This window comes from Rhinoderma darwinii, chromosome 8, assembly GCF_050947455.1.
Source record: "Rhinoderma darwinii isolate aRhiDar2 chromosome 8, aRhiDar2.hap1, whole genome shotgun sequence".
NCBI classification, from domain to species: Eukaryota; Metazoa; Chordata; class Amphibia; order Anura; family Rhinodermatidae; genus Rhinoderma; species Rhinoderma darwinii.
Window position 1 is genome coordinate 13,295,683 of NC_134694.1, and position 14,036 is coordinate 13,309,718.

The following is a 14,036-nucleotide window of genomic DNA, read 5'->3' on the forward strand; positions in this document are numbered from 1 at the left end:
TCCATTATTATAGGCACAGTTTAGCGTCTGCATTTTGGCCGCAACACCCTGACCTCTTGCGGTTTATCCTGTACCAAACTTAGATCACCATAGGCTTTGATGGAGGTCCTTGTACCCCCAACCATTGAAAAGATCAGTAGGGGCCCAGCTATTCTTGCTGGGACAAACAAAGTGCCAGCGCAGCTTATTTTTACTTACCTCATTCTACCACTTTGAAGAAATATTTTGTAAGTCATTATATGACGGAATAGTTTCCTATGGGTAATCCCATTGAAGAAAACTGAAGTTAAGGCCCTTTACACCGACCAATTATTGGGCATTCCCGATCATTGCACTGTGTAAACAGGGCAACTATCAGCCGATGAACGAGCAAACATCGGCTGATTGTATCGTTTTAAATGTCGAAAACATTATCATTGTCGGCAGCACATATTACTGTGTAAACAGTGAGATGCCCTGCCGACATGATAATAATGTATCGGGACGAGGGATCATAGTAGTGACCACTCGTCCCCATACATAGCTCCTTGTGAAAGGAGCAAACGAGCGCCGATCAATGAGCTGTCTCGTTGATCGGCGCTCGTTTACACGGCCCACGTCGTGCAGTGTAACCCTTTCTCTCCAGCCTTAAATGGCTAATAACAGAAGACGATAGAGTACTCTCTGCATTTACTATCTAGTTGAATACAGAGACTTTAGGTAATTGCTATTTATACATTTTTTTTGCTTTACAATTGTAGTGTTTTATCTTTTCCCTGGACTGGCGCTGCGCCCTCCTCCTTTCTGCATGCCAGCATCTGTCTGTGCCTGGCCTGAGGTTTTTTTTCCAGTTGGGTCACTGCTATCGCTTCATCAGGGACCACCACTAGTTCAGGCAAAAAAACAATTTAAGGCCGGGTTCCCACGTAGCATAAACGCTGTAGAATTTCCGTAACAGTATTCTGTGTGAAAATTCAGCAGCATTTACAGTAGCAGCAAAGTGTATGAGATTTAGGCTGAATTGCGTATGATGTGCGGTTTTGCGTACGGCAAAACCGCAGAGTAATACAGTACCAGCATAGGCCATGAGATCCCAGGGAATCTCATGTCCACGCTGCAGGATTTTTTTGGGACATAAATTGACCTACGGTGCTTATTTTCTAAACCGCGGCATGTCAGTTTACCCCTCGACTCCGCTTGCGAATTCTCTCTCTCTCTAGTTCTGGGAAATATGCAGCAAAACCCGCATGAAAATGCCGCAATTTATGCAGCAAAACTTAAAAACCGGACTGAAAAAAAAATTAAAAATGCAATTTTTTTTCCCTGCGCATTTCTTGTGGTTTTGCTGTGCATTTTCCGCAGCAAAATACGCAATGTGTGCATTCAGCTTTAGAAAATCTCATGCCCAAGTGTTCCATTCCGCAGCGTGTCAATTTATGCTGGTGTTCTGTGCGGAGATGCTGCGGGTTTGACCCATAGACTTCAATGGGGAGCAGAAATTCCACCACATTTATGTTGTTGCGGTTTTTACAGCGTTTATACAGTAAAAAACGCTGGAAATCTGCAGGTGCACATATACTCTGCTATAACCAATGTTTAACACTAAATCTGCAGGTAAAACCGCTGCGGAAAAAAATGCGTTTCCGCAGCAATACGAGCAGGAAAAACGGTACGGATTTCTGTGGCGTTTTTCTAGAGATTCTGCTGCCGAATTTCTGTTGCGTATTTTGTGTGTGGCCCTCAGTTTTTCCTGGAATTTTCCTTCAATGCTTACGCAACTTGCACTGCTGGATATTCACATTGACGTAGTGTCCCTATGATAACACTGAATCTGCATAGCACAGAATAGGAAGTGTTGTCATGGGAACACAGGAGGTGCAGACACTGTAAACTCACCCTGATAACACCAACAAGCGTGTCTAGAATTTCACCTTTTATATAATGACGTATAACAAGATTTGGCAGTCGTGGATCTATGATGATAATCTGCAGTTACCGGCCAATAATGTAAAGGATCAGGAAACAGAAAACATTGATTTTTATAAAACTTTTATTAACAGACACATTTTATACATTTTTGTGTGGACGTTTTTTTTTAGGAAGTTCTCAGAACTGAAGGTATTTGTATAAAATTGTGAAGGCGGGTGAGAGGATTTATAATACACAGCGGATTTAGACTGAGTTTACGAGGAGGACCGCCACACTCCCGCCCAATCAGACGGACGCACCAAAGATATTTTGCCATTTGAAAGGGGTCTTGGGGTGGTTTCCCCCTTCCTTGCAAAATAAATCCCTGGTATCTCGGCAAAGGTCCAAATGAAAGGCTATGTTCACCTTTGCACACCATTTTACAGGTTATATATAGATATCATCTAAATAAAGAGCAGAAATACGTAGCGATTATTTTCCTCCACCAGATTACTGTACAGTCTGGTGTAAAAATGACCCTTCTCAGAATACAAATCACCCAAGCAAGCCCTGTACAGACAAGGAATGCTGGGAGATTTCAGCTCTGAAGCTGACAGAATTGTGAATGCAGCTCTGGGGTATAATACAGGCTGTAACCCAGGGATAGGTAATGTAATGTGTTGACAATGTTACTCACTTTTATATATGTAGATTTCTTCTATATGTAAAATGGTGTACAGAGGTGATATACTCTTTAAGATCTGGTTATTATAATGGCAGACGCAACAATTTTTCGCTCGGATGCAATCGATTCCTTCACAACCCCAACTGCAGTCATTCCTATGCTGGTAATTGAAAAATACTCCGGTTCCCATGCGGCAACCAAGAAAATAGCACCTGTCTGACAGCACAACTTGTTACCAAGTGTCAGATTAAGCACAATGACAGGGATTATCATCAATTGAAACAATGAACTAACATGAGATAATAGGTGTGGTAGTGTGTGATGTCCTGCTTAGAAGAAAATCACAACTGGAACTCTCTGTAATCCGGCAAATACCTGCCCTGAGGGTCTCCGAGTCCCCTCCGCACACACAGTGTGTTGTTACAAGGCAGAGCACGTGCAAACCTTTAATCCAGTGTTTTATCATTGAAAAGGCAGCAATGAGACTTACACAGCACAACTTCCTTGGTTTAAGCTGGGGATTTGCCTAAATGGGCTAATACTGTGGTCATTTTAGCACAAAAAGACACAAAGATACATTCAAAGGGAGCGGAGCCCCTGGAGAAAAATTTGGCAAGATGGTTTACTGAACTGCACATAAATAAAGGCTGAAGAGGTCGCCAATTACTGAGATTATTCCAAACGTTAAGAATTCGGTTACCCGAAGGGTCCTCCAGCACGACCCGGCCTGGGCCGTGTAAACAAGCACTGGTCAAGCTGGTTCGCTCGTCACACGGAGCTGTGGAGAGGGACGAGCGGTCGTTACTCCGATCCCTCGTCCCCATACATTTCTATCACGTCGGCAGCGCGTCTCCGAGTTTACACAGGAAGTTGTGCTGCCAACAACGATATCGTTTATGCTCAAGAACGAGCGTTGCTCTGCTACACAGGGCAATAAACCGGAACAAGCGTTCACATGAACGCTCGTCTGCCCAAAAACTGTCCCATTTTAAAAGGGCCTTTAAAGTGGTTGTCACTCAAGACATTACTGACATATTCCTAAAATATGCCATCGACGTTCAATCAGTGGGGGAACTGCTGTAACCCCCGCCAACCCCTAGAACGCAGCGGCAGGTTCTTCCGTTTGGTTTTTATTCCAGGCTGCGTGATCAGCCCTTTTAAGCCAATTGGCAACCATGCACCCTACAAAAAAAGGCAAGCAGAAGCAACTGGACATGGCGCTTTCCTAGCAACACTGCTTTCTAGGCCTTCATGGGCGTACAGTGGTCAGACCACCTCCAAGTATTTCTTACGAATATGTCATTGTCTTTAAAGGGGGTTGTCCAGGATTAGAAATACATGACTGTTCTTCCAAAATCAGCGGCACCCCTGTCCACAGGTTGTATGAGGTGTTGCAGCTCCGCCCCAATTACTTCAATGGCGCTGAGCCGCAATACCAGACACAACCCACGGACAGGTGAGGTGCTGTTTCTGGAAGAAAGCAGTCATGTTTTTCTAATCCTTGACAGCCCCTTTAAGTTAGTGAACCCCTTTAATAAGTGGAATGATGAATGTCCCTGCTAAATCCTTTCAATTTCTATGTATGAACCGTCAATACTTAACAATACTTTGATCATTTTGCTAGTTTGAGCATTAAGAAGGATAAATGCCTGCGTCATCGTTAAAGGAACACTCCAAAATTGATGTGCTTTGCCTGGTGCAGGTCCTGAGGGGGCAGAGCATGACACAGGAATTCAAATAACAAAGATGCTTCACCCCCTCAGGCCCTGAATTAGGCATAACACAGTACCAGTCTTGCCCGAGTGTTCCTTTTAAGATCGGATAAACCCTTTGTGTAAATCGTCTTTCTGAGTCGCCTCTTTCTAATGGAATAGTTACCCTGAACTGCTGCTTTCTGCTGAGTTTCTAAGGCGGCTATAGGCGATCACTCACAATATGACCAATAGACTATTCTGATCGTTACTGTGCGGAATGACGAATTGTTAAAGGGGAAATCCACCTAAAATCTGAACCTCTTCTCCCTGGGTGTATCTGATACAACAGTGGTAAGAGAGTGCCACTGATTTCAAAGGTATGCCATCAAGGTTATATTGGAGACTGGCGCTGCTTTAAGATTTGAGCCTCTGTCTATAGCATTCTGGCTTCATTGTTTGTAAATTGGTGGCAATCCAAGCTTAAAAGACCACACAGATGTCATGTTTGGATATCTCAGAAGATGGCTTTAGGTGGAATACCCCTTTAACAATAGTGCACTGGTAACCGAGAATCCACGACCAGCATGAGGTATGCACAAAATTGTCCATTGTTACAACTCCTCCTATGGGTCTGTGCTGATAAAACATCAATGGCCAGCCAATAATGTGCACATCAACAAGATGGCCATTAAGGGTTAAACCTAATGGGCACCGAGAGGACCCGCTTTACAGACTACTACCAAACTGGAGTAAGCGTGGCTAAACGTTGTCCTGCTGGTGGTCGTAGTACAGTGTAAGGGAATCCTCGTCCATCACTGACTCCCCGCACCATCTATAGCATGCGTCACACCCAGCGGATAATTTCCGTGTCCAATAGGTTAACGGAATGCCCCATAAACAAAACCGGTGCAACAATTCCAGATGGGATTTGGTCAAGTGTATGGCTTTAATCGGCCTTGGTGAGGTTGAACAGTGCTGGCCTGTATGTCCATAGTGGCAGAAAAGACTCCAGTGCTGGGATTATGGACAAGCATCCTTGGTAATTAAGGTGGGCTCATCCCAAAAATGTGTTATACCAATGGCCAAAATTGTCAGACGAAGTTCTGTGTAAAACCAGCACCGGTTCCTCTGCAGTAGCAGAATTTCAAGGAACAAAAGGTGGAAAAATGTGTATTAAGTAGTTGTATGAGCTTAGAAATAGGGGGGGGTCTGTTCCTCCCAGCCACCCTTCCCAAAACAGCACCACTCTTGTCCATGGGCTGTTTGTAAAATTGCATCTCAGCCCTATTCGAGTGAATAGGGCTGAGCTGCAATACCAAACACAACCTGTGGTCAGAAGTGGTGCTGTTTCTGAAAAAATAAAGCTGAACCTTATTTCTAACCTCATGCGACCCCTATAAAACACATCAAATATCCCTGATCAAACATATATACATATGCAATTTGTACAAAAACTGTAAGGAGTCAAAATGGTCAATTAGGGGTGTAAAAAAACGAAAAAAAATTTAAATAGAAAAAAAAACAATAAAACTAGACATATGGTCGGTTATACCTGATTTTCCATCTTCTCGACCGAACTCTGAAAAAGAAATACATGATCATTAAAAATAAGCAGGAGGTGATGTAGAGCACCACACACAGGCTCATGTCTATGTTGGAGAAGCCAAGACCCAAGAAGCTCACGGACGGTTTGCTGCCCTCCCCATAGTTTGAGCTTTTTCCCTTTTCGATGGGTTTTTGAACTAATTTGTTCATGAACTCTGGTTTAACCATCGACTGGTCGCGGGACTTGTTGTGGCTGGAGTCTGCGCCTCCTCCGGGATCCTTGGTGTGAAGGTTGTCGTTCCTGCCATCCTCTGCTTCTTGTCGGTCGCTGTTAGGATCGGCGTATTGTAAGGAGATCTCTTTGGTACCATAGTGCCTCTTGAGGAAGACGAGAACTTCCTTTTCATTCCAGTTATGCAGCCCGTTTGTCTCCTCGTGACAGGCAGGGCACAGGTCAGGCGTTGGCCACTCTACTTTGGGGCTTTTTGAATCCTCACTTGGAGCGCCTATACGGAGAGAGAGACAAAAAGAAATATGAATGGGAAGTAAATGGGATCATAAAAACCAAGGCAAATGCTGCAACGCAAAACTAATGTACAGTTCTGAAGGTGGCCATTCACATAAGGGTAACATTGGGCCAAACCGGCAGACCATCTAATATGTATTATGTTCAGCTGACGTTCGTATGGCAGATGTTGGGGGAAAAAAAGGGATCGGACAAGTTGAATTTTAATATACCCTATCCTCGAGAGATAAGCCGTAGCCACGTGTCTGGCAGCAGCTTATTCCTCCTTCACTATTGATGGCACATACTCATTTGGCCGACAGCGATTGAAGGCGTTTGGCCACCTTAAGGGGCAAGGAACGGATTTCTTCCACTGCAAATTCACTGTAAAATCAGCATTAAAACTGCATCCACATGTATTGTACTGTAAATTGCTACGTGGCCTTAAAGCATTCAGCTGGAATCTGGGCTTGAACCTGTTAGCAAGTGCTCAATTTCCCTGCAGCGCCACCACTGGACAAAATGCAGTATTACATGGTGATTATTCTGGGTCCTCCAGAGAGACTTTTTGTAGCAAGAAATATAGAGAGAGAGCATGGGAAAAAAAAATGGCTGTGTGATAGTGCCATAGGGCAGTGCTGGACAAAACTAGGTGACCATTTATGGTGAACCGATCTTCCTCCCAACCCTGTAAGTATTCTGCGCTCAGGTGTTTCCACCCTGGTGCCAGTCACGGATATCATTCCTCAAAATCTGTCCCGGCAAAAGTAATCGTAGATTGCTCCTGGCATCAGACAGTGGCTCATAACGGATACAGGGATAGGAGAGCGTGGCAATCTTGGCTATGAACACAGCAATCACAGTAACTTTCTGACGACCAGCAGAGGGCGCAGCGGTGCAGTACAGGAGAAAGAAGGGTAATGCAATGACTAGTGCTGTTGGGCTGTGACTACTGGGGAGTAGGGGGCAATGGAGGGTCTAGAACTTTTGCTGAACATTTGTCTATGTTTTGGCCTGAATATGTGGGGTATGTGGCTTGTGAACGTGGGACGGTTTGATTAGCCGGTATATATGGATGTGCTGGTTAGCACCTTGGCTGTTCATTACTTCTTTTCATTACCGATACAAAAAAATCTGTAGACAAGAAATAAAATAAAAATTCCCATCACCTTCTTATTCAGGAGCTTGAGGTTCAATTGCCATTATTTATTTATTAGCAGGGAACATGGGAAAAAAAAATCCCCACCTCTACTAATCTCCTTCACACACATACAGAACCGATTTAGGCGCATGTTATAATAATTGATCTCTGTCCTCCAAAGACAGCAGACCGTATACCAAGGAATCATGTCCCTAGATATATGCACACAGCCGGCGACATTCATTATTGTTTTCTACCCTGTATTTTTGTGCTGCACACAATGAATATAGTCACTATACTCTCCACTGTCACCTCTGACTGACTGTTCTATAAAACAGGCACAGAAGACAGCAGAGGGTAAAAAACAGGCACAGGTGACAGAGGAGAATGATACAGGAGCAGAGAGCCATTATATTTATCTGCAATATCATACTGGCTATCTTGTCCCAAAAAAGAGAGACCTCCAGAACCCCTGGAAGGACAGTATAGTCTCCCACAAATCAGGGGTGTCCGAAGCAGGAGCGGTCGACAATGAGGCGGATCTCTGTTTAAAGACCTTCTTGACCGTAGACGCGCATGTGCCTGCCATTTGGTTGAATTCTCAGGCGCTATATCCTGCAAGATTTCCAACTCATTGGGAGCGGCACTGTGTATGTGGTGGTGAGGGGGCTTGTGGTTGTCAGACGGAGGAGCTTATATAAATGTAAAAAAAAAATTTGACAGTGCTTCTAGGACCCCTCTGATGTCTGTTCTCAAAAGTTGTCGCGGGAATTCAAATGAATGGATCAAGAAGCCCCCATCATCTGTACATAGACTAGCAAAACCAGGCTGGCGTGCATGGCGCTATACTGCCCATCCCATGGGATGTCTATCCGCTTCTCAACACTAAGGGCTCATTCACACTTCCTTTGGAAAATACGGACCAAATACATGCGCAATATTCTCTTTTTTTTTTTTTTACAACTTTTTTGTTTCTATATTTTGTCACAAGTTGTCCATCTTTCGTCCGTATTTGTTCAGTTTTTTTGTTATAGGATAAACTATTTTTATGCGGTTATTGCAATGTTGCTGAAATACGGATGTAAAAGAACATTATAACGCGTACTAGGCAAAAACAGAACATGCGTTTTTAAATTCAACCCATTGATCTCTGCACTAAAAACTGTACCAATACGGATCTGTTGGAATATGCTGCGTATCAAAAAGACTCGTGTATAAAAAACAAAAATGTGGATTGGCTTAGATTTTCAATGAAAAAAAACAAAAAAAACTGAACATGGAAATACAGAAGTGTGAATGTGCCCTTAGGGTGAGTTTACCAGAGGAGACTGGCGGGAAAACGTGCTCAAAATGTTTATAGCTCTATATTGGTAAAGGGCCTTATTTTCTATAAACAAAACATTTCCAAGAGTGTATTCACAGGCGGGTTTTGCAGCTTTATTTGCAGGGATTAGAAAAACAATGGTCGCAAAAAACCGCAGCTGTTCTACCCAAACATGCATTTTTGCGGGGATTTCGGATAAGTGCGTCAAAAGAGCCATAAAAGCTGCTTGTACTAAAATGGGTTGTCCAGGTTTATAATTTTTTTTCTTTTTTTACTTATTAACCCATGAATGACCAGGCCATTTTTCGTGTGTCATTTTAGTTTTTCCTTTTATTTTTCCATTGACGTGGCCATATGAAGGCTTCTTTTGCTGGACGAGCGATCATTTCTAATGGCACCATTTAATGTACTGGGAAACATTGAAAAATTATTTTGTGGAATGGATAGAAAACACCAATTTCCCCTACGTTAACTTTGTTCTGCAGGTCAATACGATCACGGCGATACCAAATTTCTCTAGTTCTGTTTTACTACTTTTACAAAACAAAAATCTTATGTTAAAAAAACAAAATGTTTTGTGTCGCCATATTCAGAGACCCAGAACTTTTTTGGTTTTCCTTCGATGGAGCGGTGTGAGGGATTGTTTTTTTGCAGAAAGATCCGTAGTTTCTTTTTATATAATTTTGGGGTACATAAAACTTTTTGATCACTTCTTACTCCATTTTTTTTGGTGACAAGTTGATCAAAAACTATTTCTGGCGTTTCTGCAGCAAAAACTTATATTAAATAAAAATGTATTCGCAAGGATCAATAGGAGCACGAAGATGGCAGACATGGGGGCCTTCATTAGGCCCCCAGGCTGCCATGACAACCATCAGCACCCCATGATCGCGTTGCAGGGTCGATGGGCTTGACCGTGGCATCTAAGGGGTTAAACAGCCGGGATCGGAGTTGGAGAGGTCTCAGCCCATGGTTCCGCTCCATACAACCCCCATCTCTTCACGACATACAAGTACAATGGTCGTTCTTTAACAGGTTCCGAATACGAGGACTTTACATGGATCCTGGAAAATGTAAAACATTGCAGTCTGTGCATCCCCTGCCCCCTCGCTGCCAGTCTGTGCATCCCCTGCCCCCTCGCTGCCAGTCTGTGCATCCCCTGCCCCCTCGCTGCCAGTCTGTGCAATCTATAGGACAACCATTCATTCCACCGTATAGAATATGGAGGCTGCGGTTTGATATCCTCAAGGAAACCAAGCCTTTCGGAAGCAGCTTGTTCTGGTGTATGGACAGTAGGGGGTGCTCTGATGGAACAAGTGTAAATATTACAGTAAGAATATGTTCATGTCACATTACTGCCCTAAGTCAGACGTATAGTTTATAAAAAATAAATAATGTAATGTGTAATATGTATGTCTGATGTACACCAGAAGCGACATGAACAGAACCGCACAGTATTCTAGCCTGTAATCGTCTCTACTTACCAGCCAGTCTCTTGTTGACCACATTGTGTTTTTTCCACAGCCAAAGCACCGCCTCATCCGCGGTTTTCACACTGTCCATCGACTCTTTCGCCATGGCTTCAAAGTGCTGTGCACATTCCCGGCATCCGAAAAATTCACCGATATATCGTCTCATGGTTTTCATGACCGCCTGAGCGTCTCCTTCAAACTCTACAGAAAAAAGATAGAAATGTTGTAATTGACAATACTGTAAGTGTCCACCATAATATCCTCGAGCGGTTACATACAGATCCATGTCAGACACGTAGACTTACATTTAGGCCTCATGCACACGACCGTATTTTTTCCCACCCGTAAATACTGGCGTAAATACGGGTCCGGTGTCACACGTATTCCACCCGTTTTGCACCAGTATTTACGAACCCGTGCTCGTTAATATGGGTCCGGTGTCACCCGTATTCCACCCGTATTTACGAGCACGTTTTTGGCGGCAAAATAGCACTGCACTAATCGGCAGCCCCTTTTCTCTGTCAGTGCAGGATAGAGAGAAGGGACAGCCTTTTCTGTAATAAAAGTTAAAGAAATTCATACTTACCCGGCCGTTGTCTTGGTGACGCGTCCCTCTCTTCACATCCAGCCCGACATCCCTGGATGACGCGGCAGTCCATGTGACCGCTGCAGCCTGTGATTGACCTGTGATTGGCTGCAGCGGTCACATGGCCTGAAACGTCATCCAGGACGTCGGGCCGGATGTCGAGAGGGACGCGTCACCAAGGCAACAGGCGGGAGACCGGACTGGAGGAAGCAGGAAGTTCTCGTTAAGTATGAAAGTCTTTTATTTTTATTTTTTACAGGTTTATACTGATCGGTAGTCACTGTCCAGGGTGCTGAAAGAGTTACTGCCGATCAGTTAACTCTTTCAGCTCCCTGGACAGTGACTATTTACTGACGTCGCTTAGCAACGCTGCCGTAATGACGGGTGCACACATGTAGCCACCCGTCATTACGAGAGCTCCATAGACTTCTATGGACTGTCCGTGCCGTTATTACGGCCTGAAATAGGACATGTTCTATCTTTTTCAACGGCACGGGCACCTTCCCGTGAGAAAACGGGAAGGCACCCGTCGCCAATAGAAGTCTATGAGCCCGTTATTAGGGGTCGTAATAACGGGAGTTTTTACGGTCGTGTGCATGAGGCCTTAAGGATATGTTTATTACTTTGCAACCATTGTTTTTCATTGCTCAAATGCACCCAGAATAAAAAAAAGAAGCAACTTTGCAAATAGTCAATTAAAAATATCTGACCGTTTTGTGTGTACAGCTCCTATGCAGACCTAGGTGTCTCCATGGTTGCAGACTACATAGAAACCCTGATGTTGCAGTCATGTGTTACATTTATTTGACCCCCTGCTTCTAGACTAGGCCGTAGAAGTGGAAGCAAATAGGAGAGTACATATGACCGCAGGTTTAAGGTTTGTTTGTAACCATGGAGACCCATAGGTCTGTAAAGGAGCTGTATACATATAAAGATCGATTAAATTTTTTACTTTAGATGCATTAGAGCAATTTAAAGAAAATGGTTGCAAAAGTGGACATAACCTTTAAGGAGAAACTCTAAACAACCAGTCTCCCAATGTCATCATTCATTAGAGGACCCTTCACAGTATAGATCTACATACATTATACATTTAATTAAAGTAGACATATTGGGTAACTTTGCACAATCTTTCTTGTCTCAATTTTGATTGACATGTTCTCTTCTCCATCGACATCCAAAGTTGCATTCAAAACACAATGTTGGTAGTACCAAGTAGTGATTAGTAGCATTTTTACTTTTCCTTTGGGTGTGAATAGAGCAGAAAACAATATAAGTAGTAAAGCAAAGAATTTGCAGAGTTACCTTTTATTTATTATGGATGTAATCGTTGTACTGTGATATGGACGGTCCCAGTGAGGCACTGTAAAGTGGAATTACATAACGCTGTACCATAATAGCCAGCACTGGCACACACGGCGGGCAGCTTGTCTTCCACCTAATGGCTTGGCACAGTGCCACTGCCCACTTTACTCAAATCAATATTTAACACTGTTGCAGCAGTAATGTTTTGCTGAGTCTTATCAGGAATGGACGAGGGAAAGCCGATCTGGACAGAGAGGATCAGGATTCGAGAACGGAGAGGTATGTTTCAGCAGAGACAAAATAGGTTTGATCGTAGAGATAGGGAGATGGCCAGCTGAAGGCAGGAACGAGGGACAGTGGCGGGCATCATTTTCTATAACGCCTGCCTGAACATTGCCCACGAGGTGGGCGTCCGTCTCATCACCTATTGAATGTGAAAAACACAATATGCCAATAAAAATGTGTGATGGTAAGGAGGCCATAGACAGAACTACTTTCTTAAAGGGACACTCCAGGAAAAACTTATTGCGTTTGCCTAGTGCTGGGTCTGAGGGGGCGGCGCATGACACAGATACAAATAGAGAACCTCATGAACCGCCGACTCAGGCCCTGCACTAGGCATAACACAATAAGTTATTTCTAGTGTCCCTTTAACGATCCGACCATAAACAACAATTGTAAATGAGAACCATTAGGCCAGGATCACACACGCAGTTTTGATGCAGCTTTTCAGGTCAAAGCCAGAGGTGGATCCAAAGTGGAAGAAAGGTATAAAGAAAAGACTGATGATTCTTCTTTGTTTTGCGTCCATGCTTGGGTTTGGCTATAAAAAAAACGAATCCAAAATGTAGTTTGTGATCCTTGCCTAACACATTCTGACTGATTATTACTGTTAAATAATTTCATTTGGTCGTTTCAGATACAACCGCGTAAACAGTCGGAAAAAAAATTGCGCAAGGTCAGACATGTTGGAAGACGCAACTAGAAAAGTATTGCAACAGTATGTATAAAGCGACCGTGCCACAAAAACGTACATACAGGTCATCAAGACATCGCAACTAAAAGAATTCTAATCGATCCATATCCTAGTTATATCTGCTTCTGGGCGACAACCAATATGGCCGCCTTTACCGCTCTCACAATTCTGAATAGCAAATCTGCATAGTTATAAAATGCAGGCAATTCTAGTATAGGAATCCAAAAAAATAGGCAGCACACCGTAGTTGAAGTGTAAAAAAGAGGGTACTTTATTGCCCCATGTGTGACGTTTCAGCTCTATCCTCTAGAGCCTTTCGCAATTATAGTATACCTAGGCAGATCTGCCATTCAGGAGCATGGGAAAGAGTTATGGAAAACCCTGGTAACGCTAACAGATGCCATATTGGGGGTCTCATACTACAGAATATTGGCTGTCAGCCGAGTTAATAGATTTACAGCTAGACATGAAGGTGGTATTTTTTTGAGTCCGTTCTTTGTCTAAATGTAGGAAAAAGTTCTAATAAAGGTGTTCACCGGGCATTTTATGTTGATGGTCTATCCTTAGGATAGGCCATCAATATTAGATCGGTGGGGGTCTGACTCCTGGCACCTTCGCCGATCAGCTGACTGGCACAGTTTACAGCAGAGTATCTCAATCTTTTCAGGCTCGAGGCACCCCTGGAAAAAAAAAGTTTATAAAACAGACAAAAAAAAAAAAAAACGGCTAAAAACGAGCACTACACTCTTAGGGTATGTTCACAAGGCGTTTTTTTGTAAGGCAGATAAAAATAAAAAAAAACTGCCTCAAAATTCCTACAAATTTTGAATTGTCAGCATTGTTTGAAACTTTTTTTGTGCCCACTTTTTTTTTAAGCCGTTGAAGCGAATGCAAAAACCGCAGTTAAAAAAGCACC

At 43.3% G+C, this 14,036-nt stretch overlaps 1 protein-coding gene across 1 annotated transcript in view; it reads right to left on the reverse strand.

Annotated features, from left to right (window-relative positions):
- Positions 1-2,011: 2,011 nt before the first annotated feature.
- The window catches only part of QSOX2 (quiescin sulfhydryl oxidase 2), a 38,048-nt gene continuing 26,023 nt past the window's right edge, over positions 2,012-14,036 (reverse strand). The window contains exons 11-12 of the mRNA XM_075835167.1: positions 10,266-10,454; positions 2,012-6,317 (exon numbers count right to left, since the gene is read on the reverse strand). Of these exons, the coding sequence (XP_075691282.1) occupies positions 5,797-6,317; positions 10,266-10,454 (710 nt within the window). The 3' untranslated portion in view covers positions 2,012-5,796. The remainder of the gene's footprint in view (positions 6,318-10,265; positions 10,455-14,036) is intronic.